Source organism: Sus scrofa, chromosome 12, assembly GCF_000003025.6.
Source record: "Sus scrofa isolate TJ Tabasco breed Duroc chromosome 12, Sscrofa11.1, whole genome shotgun sequence".
Lineage (NCBI taxonomy): Eukaryota > Metazoa > Chordata > Mammalia > Artiodactyla > Suidae > Sus > Sus scrofa.
In genome coordinates this window covers 8,269,417-8,282,333 of record NC_010454.4, presented here as the reverse complement: position 1 = coordinate 8,282,333, position 12,917 = coordinate 8,269,417, and the positions used below count along the sequence as shown (strand labels likewise).

General features: G+C 53.7%; 1 protein-coding gene across 13 annotated transcripts in view; it reads right to left on the bottom strand.

Annotated features, from left to right (window-relative positions):
* Positions 1-12,917, bottom strand: part of LOC102165318 — a 381,153-nt gene that overhangs the window by 303,659 nt on the left and 64,577 nt on the right. Inside the window, exon 2 of one of the 13 annotated variants that reach the window (XM_021066709.1) lies at positions 6,086-7,185. The exons of the other annotated variants lie outside the window; for them this stretch is intronic. Coding sequence (XP_020922368.1) covers positions 7,156-7,185 — 30 coding nt within the window. The 3' untranslated portion in view covers positions 6,086-7,155. Of the gene's footprint in view, positions 1-6,085; positions 7,186-12,917 lie in introns of those variants that run through there. 13 annotated transcript variants of the gene reach the window in all.

Here is a 12,917-nt window from a genome sequence, read left to right as displayed (position 1 = left end):
CCTCTTTCTGCCCCTGCCCTTGGCCGCTCTAGGCAGGAGCTCAGCTTGCTGGGTCCTGCCTTTACACCCGGCCCCCCATGGAGCTGCAGGAAGGCATCAGCTCAGGCCCGAGGCCCCTGCCCCGAGGAAACAGGCCTGGGAGAAGCAGCCTGATCGGCCCCCTCCCACAGCCCTTCTGCATTGGTCCCGGGACCCTCCTGAGGGACACTGGCCTGATTCTGTGACCCCTGAGCCCTGCCTGTGGGCCCCCAAGACTCCAGGCTGCCTGGGAGGGCTCTGACCTATGAGCAGATGCCTGGAGGTGCCGGGAAGTGAGCTCAAAGCTCAGAGGCCCGGACGGCCCACTCTGGGTGTTTCTCAGAACCACAGGCCTAAACCGGGGCCGCTCCCTTTGCAAATCGAAACTGGGCCACTCGGAGTGTCCAAAAGAGCCACAACGGCGCAACCCTGCCCTCCTCAGAAGCTACGATCCAATCGCCCTCTTCCAAATGTCTGAATCAGGGCTACAGGGAGAACTTGTGATGCAGAAACCGAGCTGACAGCCGTCTGCATGTAAAACTGCAAAAGTGGCCCATTCAGCGCGGCTCCCAGAAGCCCGCTTGCCAAGTTAAAGGCGGACACCACGTATTACATTAAAAAGCAGGCGACCACACCAGGAACTAAACGGATCCAATCTGGGGAGTGACGGGAGACAGACCCGTGTGACAATAAATCTGGGCACAAAACACCCAAGTCTAAAAGTCATTTCTAGGTGACACATCATGAATGCTTTTTGACTCCCCCTCGGTGTTTTTCAGTAGTTTAGAAAAGCGCCCCGCAGAATGCTTGGAGTCGGATAAAAAGTTCATCTTTGCAAAGCCGCCTCCTCTCTCTTTCCAGTTTCTTCTCTCGCACTCCACTCCGGCCAGCTTGCTTGAACGCTGCGTTCAAACACCTTTCTCTCTCAAGCACAAGCCCTAAGAGGGATTTGGGGGAGCAAAGTTAGAGCCATGGAGAAGCTTAAAAAGAGGAAACAGGCCAGTCTGGCCATTTCTGCCTTCAATGCCTCCCCAAAATTGGAGTAAAGGTTAAATGAAACGCAAGTCTGCAGCCTGCCCGGGACTCGGGGTAACTACCCTGGTAAATTGCTGTGGATAAAATGGTAGAAACGTGGTGCAGGCAAATACAGGAAAACCAGAAAGAAACCAGCTTTAGGAAGAATAAAGTGGCAAGGAGGGAAAACCACGCCAAAGACCCAAGCTGCTTCCATCAGGGTCCTCGGTGGGGAGGCCCTGGGCTCTGAGCAGCGGCTTTGTGCTCCCGGGAAAATTGGCCGCAGGGGAGGGAGGGCGTGCTGCGCCCCGACAGCCAGGCAGAGCCAGGCGCCCGGGTTACCCGGCAGCACGGCCCCGAGGCGGCCGTAAACGCTCCGCTCGCGACCGGTGGAGCCACAGCGCCATCAAGCGGCCGTTCTCAGAATAGCCGCGAAGGATTCAGGAACGAGGTCCAGGGCTCCCAGCCTTTCCTGGCCCTCGGGGAGGGTCTGAAGCTGGGCCTGGGCCCGTCAAGCTGTCACTCTGAGCCCTGCGGCAGGAGCCTGCAGACGGACACCAGCTGTCCAGGCAAACGACACAACTCAGGTCTGGCCTGGAACCGGTGCCCCAGAGGATGCTCAGGGGCAGATTTTGCAATCCTGCACGCTCTCCTCCAGCTACTTACTCCAAGCAAAAGGTCTGCTTCCCAAACAGAGTGGGGCCAGAGGAAAGGGGAGATCTGATGGGCAGTGGGATGGCCGGCCACACCATCCAGGGCTGCAGAGAGGCACACACAGCAAGGCATCAGGAATTTCAGCCCCAGGCCTGGGAGATGGGCCATTGGTACATGTGACCCCAGAGTCTGGGCTTGAACCCTGCAACGTCTACAGACCTAGAACACAACTCTCCTGAGACACAGCACATGATTCCATGCGCCTCCCAGAACGGAATCTGGTCCTCAGAAACAGCGTATGGGATTAGGGGGTAACTACCTCAAGACCACGTGATCTCCATCCATAGACCCCTGGAGGAACCCAACGGAGGGGCAAAAAATCCTTAGAACACCAGCCGGGAATGTGCATATTAATAAGAATATTATATAACAGGAAATCAGAGCAAAGGCATTGACACATCATCTTATTTAATCCTTGCAACCACCTTAGAACATCTGCATCTTTATAATTTTTGTTTTACGGAAAAGGAAAGGGAAGTACCCAGAGGTTACATAACTCGCCCAGGTCTGCAGCTGGCAAGTGGCAAAGCCAAGCCTGGATCTCAGAGCCTGGAACATGGGCCTTGGTAACTGCCTCTTCAATTCCATCTTTCTACCCAGCTCCCCCTCCCAACCACAGACCCAGGTTTTGTGGGACCTGAAGCTTGTACATTTTTTCTGGAGAGAGGGGCAGCTTCTTCAAGGAAAAAAAAAAAAAAAAGAAATGAGAGGAGTTCCTGTTGTGGCACAGAGGAAATGAATCCGACTAGGAACCATGAGGTTGTGGATTCGATCTGTGGCCTCGTTCAGGGGGTTAAGGATCCAGTATTGCCGTTAGCTGTAGTGCCGTTTGCAGATGCGGCTTGGATCTGGCGTTGCTATGGCTGTGGCGAAGGCTGGCAGCTACAACTCCGATTAGACCCCTAGCCCGGGAACCTCCATATGCCACGGGTGTGGCCCTAAAAAATAATAATAATAATAATGAGGTTAGAAATCCATAGGAGGGATTATTATTTCTAAATCCACAGTCCAGTTGGTAGAGGGTATGGGGCCCCTGGGGAGATGAAGGCCGGGCCCACTTCTGCGCTCTCCCATCTCCCCTGCTGCTGGTTCTCCCGAATTCCTGCCTTTGCGCCCCCGCCTCCACTGCTCTGGCCTCTGCAACTGACAATCATGCCCAGAGAGTCCCTGAAACTGCTTTGACTCCAGGTGGCTCAGTGACACCCCAACTGCCAAGTACACCGAGTCCTCTGCAGCCCTTCCCTCCCAGACAAATTTGCAGCCCTGACATTTCCCCCTTCTGGAAACTCTCCTGATGCGCTGGACACACCATTTTCCTGATTTTTCTCTTGCCATCCAGCCTCTCCATCTCTGTGTTCCTCAGTGTGGAGTCCCCATCACCCGTTCCCAAAATGTCCTGGTGAGCACGGGCACAGAAATGACGGCAACCTCACTGACGGCCAAACCTGAGGTTTCACACCTGACCTCTGTAAGAGCTGTGTGACCTTCGGCCAACTAGTCACCCTCTCTGAGCTCACCATCTTGTCTGTCTGATAAGGATACAGACCATAAGTTATTTAGGAGATTGAATGAGATAACAGAGGTAGCTCTGAGCACTAGATCGCTATTTTCAGGACCTGGAGAATCATGTTGGCCATGGGGTCCTCCCAGATCTTGTCTAAAACCCCCCTTTTTTCTGCTGATTTCTGAACCATGCTACTGACTATCCAGCACGGAGGCAAGACCTCAGGACCCATCTCCCTGGATCCACACCAGGGGTCCCCCTCAGCCCACCCCTCCTCTCCCACCTGTCCTCAGGTTCTCCTGATCTCTCGCCCTGGGATCTCTGGCCAGCCTCCTAAATGAGGGGCTTCCCTGCAGCCCGCCCAACCGTCCTCCCCGCCACAGGCATGCATAGCTTCGAGCCAGCTCAGAGGGTGCTCTTTTACCACTTAAAACCCTGCCATGTCTCTCCTTTCTCATCAGTATGAAGTTCAACCCCACCGCGAAGCCCAGGATTATCAGACTCCTGTTGCCCCTGTGCTTGCATCATCTCCCCCTAAAAGCCCCTGAAGGGTTGCCCCCTAAAGGATTCACTCGGACATCCCAAACTACCTGCATTTCCCAATGTGGCACCAGGCGTCCCCTCCCCTCTGCACCTGGAATGCCCACCAGTCTCTACCAACCACCTTCAGAGCCCAGTTCAAATGTCACCTCCTCTGGGAAGCCTGCCAGGATGCTCCCTTGAAGTTCGGACCAATTCTCTGCATCCTGTGGATACCAGGATTGCAGCACTATTCGGACCTACAACAGAATTACTGATTTCTTATTTCAGAGGCTCTGTGGGAGCGCTTTAAGAGCATCAGCATCTAAAAAGGCAAGAGAGGGAGCTCCTGTTGTGGTTCAGCGAGTCAAAAACCTGACATGTCCATGAGTATGTGGGTTCAATGCCTGGCCTCACTCAGTGGGTTAAGGATCTGGCATTGCCGTTAGCCGTGGTGTAGGTCGCAGATGAGGCTCAGATCCGGTGTTGCCATGGCTGTGGCTGTGGCTGTGGCTGGCAGCTGCAGCCTGGGAACCTCCATATGCCACGGGTATGGCCGTGGGGCGGAAAGAAAGAGGTGAGAGAGTGCACTAGACAGGAGGGTGGGTCCTAGAATCAGACACCCCGGGGGCAAATCTAGCTCTATTTATCCCGTCACCACAGCTGGGTGACGTTCCATCACTTCTCTAGGCTTCCACTTTCTCACCTCCATCACGAGCTAGGGATGGGCTCTCCTTACAGGTGGCGGGGAGACGAAATGGCTTAGAAGCCTGCCTTACGCCGCCACAGACCAAGGGAGGTAAAACGCCACCCCAAACGCAATTTTCAACATGCTAGGAGCCGCGTTGAAGAGCGAAGAAATAAATAAATAAAAATAACAGCCGAAACGAATTTTAATCGTATTTTAACCCACCGTATCTCCAACCTTATCGTTTCAACATAAAAATCGATATTTGAAAAATTTTTTTTCATGAGCTATTTCATTGCCTTCTTCATCCAGAGCCTCTGAAATCCAGGGTGCATGTTCCACTAAGCACACATCTTAGATCACAGGAGTGACATCTGAACGGCTCCCAGGTCCCAGGCGGCTCCTGGCTGTTGTCCTGGGCAGCACGTTGCGTGTGACTCTCCCGGGGAAAGGACTCCTGGAAGCTTGCGCCCCGTCTCCCCCGGACGTCACGCTGTGAGCCTTTTCCCTTTGCTGATTTTGCTTTTTACCCCGCCGGTGGAATGGATCATAGGCCTGTGTACACACACCTACGTGCTGAGCCCCGAGAGTCCTCCCAACGCGCAAACCGTGGAACCAGAATCCTCTCCGGAGGTAGGCTTTCCGGGAGGACAGCGGGATGGAACGGGGTCTGCACAGCCAGGCGGTCCCTCTCCCGCCTCTGGGCACCCCCCATTCCTCACGCAGAACCAGATCGGAACCGGCCCCCGGCAGGTGCAATAACCCATTTATATTTCCCAGCTGCCACAAGAAGCCATTTTCCTTGGTCTCTGCCTCCCAAGGCCCGGCGATCACTCTGGAGGGGGATTACATATTTGCGAGGGTTACTCAGTGTCCTCTCCACTCTAACTGCCTTTCTCTACAGGGTTATGATAAGCTAACGTGAAGGATTTCACCACGACAGCGTCATAAGCGAGAGTTTTTATTTATTCCTCCCTAAGACTCAGGTGTTATTCCTTCCATTTCACTCATGACTCATATCATTTGCCCAAGGTCACCCCGTGAGTACATCCTGCCCCAAACACGTTTATTACATGGCAAACACTAATGAGTCTTATTCTAAAACAAACAGAAGGTGAGCATTCCGTGTCCAGGCTGGCTGTGCAGCATTCTGAGAACGCAGGCATCGAGAATACCACGCGTGTGGTCAGGGCTGGCTTATCAACGGCTGTGACGTCTGTCCTGCTGCCCCACCCACCCCCTCAGCCAGACCTGCCCTATCCAGGGGCCCCGCAATCCAAGAGCCTGCAAAAAACTCAATCTGACCCACAAGCACTGAGTGAGCTTGGATGCAGACCCCGCCCCACTTGAACCTTCAGCCTTGACTGCAGCCTCGTGAGAAACCCTGAGCCCGAGGACACTGCTAAGCTGCACCTATTTTCCTGCTCCACAGAAACCTGAGACAGTAATAAATGTTAGTGGGGGTTGGTCTTTTGTTTTGGCTTTTTAGGGCCGCATCTGCAGCATATGGAAGTTCTCAGGCTAGGGGTCAAATCGGAGCTGCAGCTGCCAGTCTATGCCAGAGCCACAGCAACACAGGATCCCAGCCACGGCTGCGACCTACACCACAGCTCCCAGCAACGCCAGATCCTTAGCCCACTGAGCGAGGCCAGGGATCAAACCCGAATTCTCATGGACACTAGCTGGATTTGATTCCGCTGTGCCACGACGGGAACTCCTATATGTTAGGGTTTTGAGCTGCTGAGTTGGGGGCGATTTGTCTTGGAGCACCTCCTTCTCTCTGGAGGATTCCTGGTGAGCCCATGAGCCTTTACCTCCTTCATCCAAGGGCCTGGAGGGCAGACCTCTGGGTGAGCCGGGGCGCAAATCCCTCCGGAAAAGCATCGCCTTTCGGCTCCTAGAGCCCCTGCTTTACCCAGATCTCCACACGCCTCCTCAGGTCCATCCCGTATCAGCATCTTCTCCTCTTCCACGCACTGCACACACATGTGCACACACACACACACACGCTGGGCCCAAGTGTGCTTCTATCCCACAATTTACGATCCCGTCAAAAGTCATGCCTATTTGTGTATTAAATGGAAGCTCGTGAAATCTTAGCGCCGGGAAAATAGAGAAGGGTGGGTGGGGAGGGGTGCGCCTCCCCCAAAACATGAAAAAATAAGAAAAACTGTTTCCTGTGAAAGTCAAACTATCGAGTCAGAGGCCAAAGAGAGAAGACAGTGCTGCAGACGTGTGGGACGGGGACACTTAGCAGGTCCCCTAGGGCACCTCAAGAAGGAGGGGGCACACAGGCGTGCACACCTGCCCACGCGTGTGCAGGCACACCCCACATGCACGCACGCACACAGTGGCACCCACACACCACGCACACCCTCACACATGCACACACTCACACACCTGGGCACTCGTGGATTCACATATCACGCACCCCACGCATAATCAGACACACGCATTCAAGGATCCTCCATGCACGTGCATGCAAACACACATACACACGTGTGCACACACAAACAGCCCCCGCAAGCACACCCCCCACCCTCACACACACTCACTCAGGTTCACACTGCCGACTGCGGCCGTGCGTGCTCAGCTCCATCCCCGGGGGAAGAGGCTGGCTCCTGGAGGCTGAGGGCCCCTCTCTGGAATCTCTGGTCCCACCGTCATCGGACCACGGCCTGAATAATGAAGCGGCCTCTCAGATGCCTTGACCAAGGAAGCGGGGTTCCTGCAGCAGAAGACCAAGAATTCCAACACCTGGCAAAGGAAGGCGCCTGCCGCCAACAGAACATCCACCCTCTGCTTCCCCCGAGCCATTCTGCCCCAGACACCCGGCCATCTGCAGTCCTGGTGGAGTCGGGACCCGGGAGACCGGCAGGTCCGCTGAAGTGAGACCTCCAGGCCTCCAAGCTCCCTCTCCGCACAGACACCGTTTAGCACCGGGTGTGCTGGGGGCCGGGGGAGGGGGAGAAGGGACACCAGTAACTTCACATATCCAGGGTCAGTGGTCCAGGTGCCCCTGTGGATGCCAAGGAAACCCTAGAGGCTGAAACAGGATAAGTCAGCAGCGGTCTAGGTCCAGCCCTAGGGCCTGACCGTGACCTTACGAAGAGCTCCGAGCGGTTCAGACCAGCAGCTTCCTCAGCAGGAAGCTGGGAGCGAATGATGCCGGTATCTTCCTCGCAGAATATCCTCAGGGTTAAGTAACAGCAAAAGCTTCGGTGCCCGTGGCACCCAGATAGGCACCCTCGCCCTGGCCTCTGCCTCTGTCGATGATTCGGGAAGCCTGGGATCAGCGGCTTTCCCAGAGGCACACAGTAAGGGCAGGGCCAGGATTTCCACACACGGGTGGAGGCTGAGCCCGGCTGCTTCTCCCCAAAGACGCAGCCAGAGTCCCCTGCCATTGTCAGAAGCATCGCTGGGACCCACCACCAAGAGAACCAGCCCCACCCCAAGTGCAAATTCAAGGGAATAAATAGACCTGCTCATTATCACGGGCTTTAAAAAAAAAAAAAAAAAAAAAAAAACTAGAGTTAAAAGAAAGAATCAAAAGGAGTTCTCCCTGTGGTGCAAAGAGATGGGCAGCATCTCTGGAGCACTGGGACACAGGTTTGATCCCTGGCCTGGCACAGTGGGTTAAGGATCTGGTGTTGCTGCAGATGTGGCTTAGGTCATAACTGTGACTCAGATCTGATCCCTGGCTTGGAAACTCCACATGCTGCAGGTGTGGCCAAAAAATAAATTTAAAAAAAAAGGAAAAAAGAAAGAATCAAGGACTGTTCACTCAAAACCCCAAACCACAATGGGGGACAACCCCTCCAAGCATGAAACGAATGATTCCATGATCAAGACAAGGAAAAATGTGTTTGAATAGGTGTTCATGAGCCCATTCTGTTATCAATAAATGGCTGGGAGTTCCCTGGTGGCTCAGCAGGTTAAGGACCTGGTGTTGTCACCGCTGTGGCTCAGGTCATGACCATGGCACAGGTTGGATGCCCAGCCCAGGGACTTCTGCATACCAGGGACGAGGCCATAATAAATAAATAAATAAATAACGGAATGGCTAAATTCATGGGGGAGAAGAAACAAAAGTTCCTGGCAGAAGAATTCCAAATAGTGTAGGTTGTAGAGAAAGCCTCCTCCAGGAAACGAATTTGCTTCCCCTCCCGCTGAGTGTGGGCTGAACCTGCTGACTTTCTTCCAATGAGCAGAGGACAAAGAGGGAAAAGGAAAAATGTCCAGTGGAGAAACCTGGCAGCCACCACCTTACCCACAGATCGAGGGCAGCGTCGCCCTGACATCACATGCCCCTGACTCGGTGCCATGATAACACTTCCCCTCAGCAGTGTTATTCCCCAAACCCCGGCCTGTTATGAGAAAACATCAGCCATCAAAACTGAAGGAGCGTCTTCAAAACACACCACCAGCACACTCCCAAACGAGACCACGCGAGACCAGAAGCTGAATGGAATCCCAATCAGATCCCAAACAGAAAGACACAGTTAATGAAAGAAAACAAGAGATGTGCAAATCAAGTGTGTGATTTAGGAGCTCCCACTGTGGCTCAGCAGGTTAAGAACCCGACCAGTATCCATGAGGACGTGGGTTCGATCTCTCGCTCAGTGGGTTAAGGATCCAGTATTGCTGTGAGCTATGGTGTAGGTTGAGGATGTGGCTCGGGTCCCACGTTGCTGTGGCTGTGGCGCAGGCCAGCAACTGCAGCTCCAATTGGACCCCTAGCCCGGGAACTTGCATATGCTGCAGGTGCGGCCCTAAAAAGCAAAAAAAAAAAAAAAAAAAGTGTGTAGTTTAGTTCATAGCATTGCAACCATGCTAAATTCGCCCCTCTTCCAGGGTGGTGGACAATATTAACAACTGGAGAAACTGAGTGAGGCCTACGCCGGAACTCACTGTACCAGCTGTGCGTTTGACCCAGAATTCTTCCAGAATAAAGAGTTTACTTTGGAAATGGCACTTGAAACAGCAGGTGGGTTAACTGGTCCAGACCATCATCCACCCCCGGGAACAACACAACAGGATGACGTCAGCAAGTGGTGCCCAGTTTCATTGCCTGAGTCATACAGAACAGCTACTGCAGGCCCAGTGCTTGATTCTCCTGGTTTCCCAAAGCACCAGGAGGGCCAGCCTCCCTCCGCGAGGCCAGCTGTCAGTCGGGGAAGTTAGGAAACCAGACAGTCACACAGCATTCAGGTGTGAGCTGATGCGGGGCTGGCCCCAAAGCACATGTTCTCTTGCACGAGCCCCACTGCCCCTTCCCAGACTGCAACCATGGAAGACCACCACCTCTTCCATCAGAGCCCCCCCCCGGGGGGGGGCCTTCCAGGAGGGGTCCTCCCTCTGGTGCGTTTCAAAGTCCCAGGCGCTGTTGTGCGATGCTCTTTTGAGAGCCAATACCGAGAAGGACCACTAGGTGGCGACACACCTCACCAAAGTCAAGGAGAGGTGTCTGCCAAGGACTGGCCCCGGGCTCACACACTGTTCTCTGCCTAAAAATAACGCTTGTTATAAGCCAGTGAGGGCTTTTGCCTTGGCCAAGACTTGTGAAAGGATAGAAAGGAGGGGTGTCCCTCAGCTCGTTATAGTTTTGGAGGTCTATCTGCAGAAATAACCCAAGACTTAGGTGTTTTCTTCCTGGCTTGCTGGCAGGAAGCAGGAGACTGCTCTGAGCTCCTTACAAAGGGGCACGCCCTCAGACACACACACATACACACACACACACACACACACACACACACACACAGAGCTGGGGTGGACCTTCAGAGCCACTCTTCAGTTGGCAGGAGACGAACCATCACCCCCACGGAACACAGACCCAAGTGCTGGTCCCCATCTTTGAAACCTCAAGAGCTCCAGCTCGGGAAGCGGACTGCCTGCACTTGAATCTCAGCTCCATCAGTTACTCTATGTGTGACCTTGGGCAGCGGGCTTCGCTGAGGGCGTCACCTTCCAGGTCTAACACCTGGAGGTGGGAGCAGAGCTGAGCCCACTGGGTTCTGTCTCCCCCACCCCGCAGCCCTCCAGCCCTCAAGAGAATAGGAGTCCTTCACTTTGGAGGAGGTGGTTCGCTGTGACAACCCCGACCTGCCCGGCTATCTGCTCAGTGCTGAGAACTGAAGGCTTGATCCCTGGGGGTCATCACGACCGCTAACCCCTTTCGACGACCCGCCAAAGCAGACCACTCTTCCTCACACAGGAGCCTCCAGAAGTTCCACGGGCAATGCTGCCATGTTTCCTCCCTGCTTCCCTGAAAGGTTTTTCTTTTTCTTTCTTTTTTTTTTTTTTTTAATAAAGGTCAAGGTGAATGTTCAGGACAATTGCTTTGAAACCCGTTCTAGGCGCAAACCCTGCAGCCTTTTTCCTGGGTCTGGAAAAAGTCGAAAGTCAAGCTGGAGCCGAGTAGAGACCTGTTTCCAGGAGGGTGTTGGCCCCATCTGGGTAGGGGGTGGTCTGCTTTGCCCACCCTCAGAAACACAGCCCCCGGGCGGGGCTGGCACAGCTGAGCTTCCACGTCATGCCTGGGAACATTCACCCAAAATCCGCTGCCAGCAACCGTTCACGGAGGGGAGACAGAAAGATGTGCATTGAACTCTTCTTTCTAGACCAGGGGGTCCCCAGATGCATCAGCATCAGCATCACAGGAGCTCATGAGAAAGGCAAGTTCTCAGGCTCCACCTGAGAACCAGCGAATCAGGTCCTCCGGGGTGGGACCAGGGGTCTGTGTTCTATCAGCCCCCCAGGTGGCTCAGATGCACCCCGGCTGGAGAACCACCACCCTGCCTATTGGAAAGGGTAGTTTCCTTGCACCATACGGTCACCACACTGCTCTGGCCCTGCTATCTACACCACAGGTCTCCTTAGCAGGACGTGACAGGGCATGAACCTCAACATTTCCTGAACCCCAAAGTTCCCAGTGAGAACACGATGCCTCAGCCACACAGCACTTCCAGGGAGCCCGGAGATCCAGGCATTTCTAACACCACAGCACGCAGACAGCGGGATCTAATGAGAATGCACCAAGCTAATCTAGAAAGTTCTGGACCACGCAAGACCATATCCAGGCCATTCTTAGCAATCCCATAGCAATTATAGATTTTACTTTATCCTAAAATATTTGACACTGGCTTTGTCCATGACTTCATCTTACTTTCTACCTTTGTTTTTCCTATCTTTTTAAAAATTTATAAAAGTAAAATTTTATTTTTGTTTGTTTTCTTTTTAGGACTGTGCCTGTGGCATATGGAAGTTCCCTGGCTAGGGGTCAAGTCGGAGATGCAGCTGCCAGCCTATGCCACAGCCACAGCAACGTGGGATCCGAGCGCATCTGTGCCCTATGCTGCAACTTGCAGTAATGCCAGATCCTTAACCCACTTAGCAAGACCAGGAACTGAACCCGCATCTTCATGGGTAATGGTCAGGTTTCTTAACTCGCTGAGCCACAACGGGAACTCCAAATATTTGATATTTTGCAAATACATGTGACTTTTTAAAAGCAGCACCCGGAGTTCCCTTCGTGGCTCAGAGGTTAACAAACCCGACTTGGATCCATGAGGATGCAGGTTTGATCCCTGGCCTCGCTCAGTGGGTTAAGGATCTGGCATTGCCGTGAGCTGTGGTGTAGGTCACAGATGCGGCTCAGATCTAGTGTTGCTATGGCTGTAGTGTAGGCCGGCAGCCGTAGCTCTGTAGCTCTGGGAACCTCCATATGCCATGGATTCGGCCCTAAAAAGCAAATAATAATAATAATGATAATAATAGTAATAGTAATAATAGTAATAAAAGCAGTATCCAAGTACGGTGAAGAGGTGGGCGGGATTTTCCTTTTTTTCAGCCTCAATCTGAAAGTTGGTGATTTGTAGAAGTGCCTGCAATCATTGATCTGAACACTAGAGGGCACCACAGCCCATGAGTCTGGCTGCCCAGAGCCAGGCCCACTTCAGAACCCACATCCCTCAGAGCTGCAGGAGGCTGCAAGATGCTCCCAGGTGCGGGCCCTCCTTGGCCTCACACCTTCCAACCCCCACCTGCCCATATCTGTCGCGGGTGCACAGAGGGCTGTAACCTGGGGCCCCTGGGGCATCTGCATTTGAGTTAAGTTCCCCTGTGCGCCAAGCACTGCGAGAATTTTTAAAAGATGACAAGACTGAGCACGTGCACAACTTATGGAACATTTTCTTCCACACGGACGCCCTCGTGCACCCACCTCATCACAGAGTCACAGCACCCTGGAAGGCGGTTCCATCAGCCCGCCTTGCGAAAACTGAGTCCCAAGGGTGTCGAGTGACTTCTACGGCTGTATGTCTGGGCGGGCTGTGGCTGAATCCGGGGAAGGCTCACAGCCCGGGTGGTTTCACTTAAGCTCTGCACCTCCCAAAAGGCAAACATGAGCCTGTTCTCGGGAGTCCTGCCTGGAGGTGGGATAAACCTGGGGTGAACGCTACT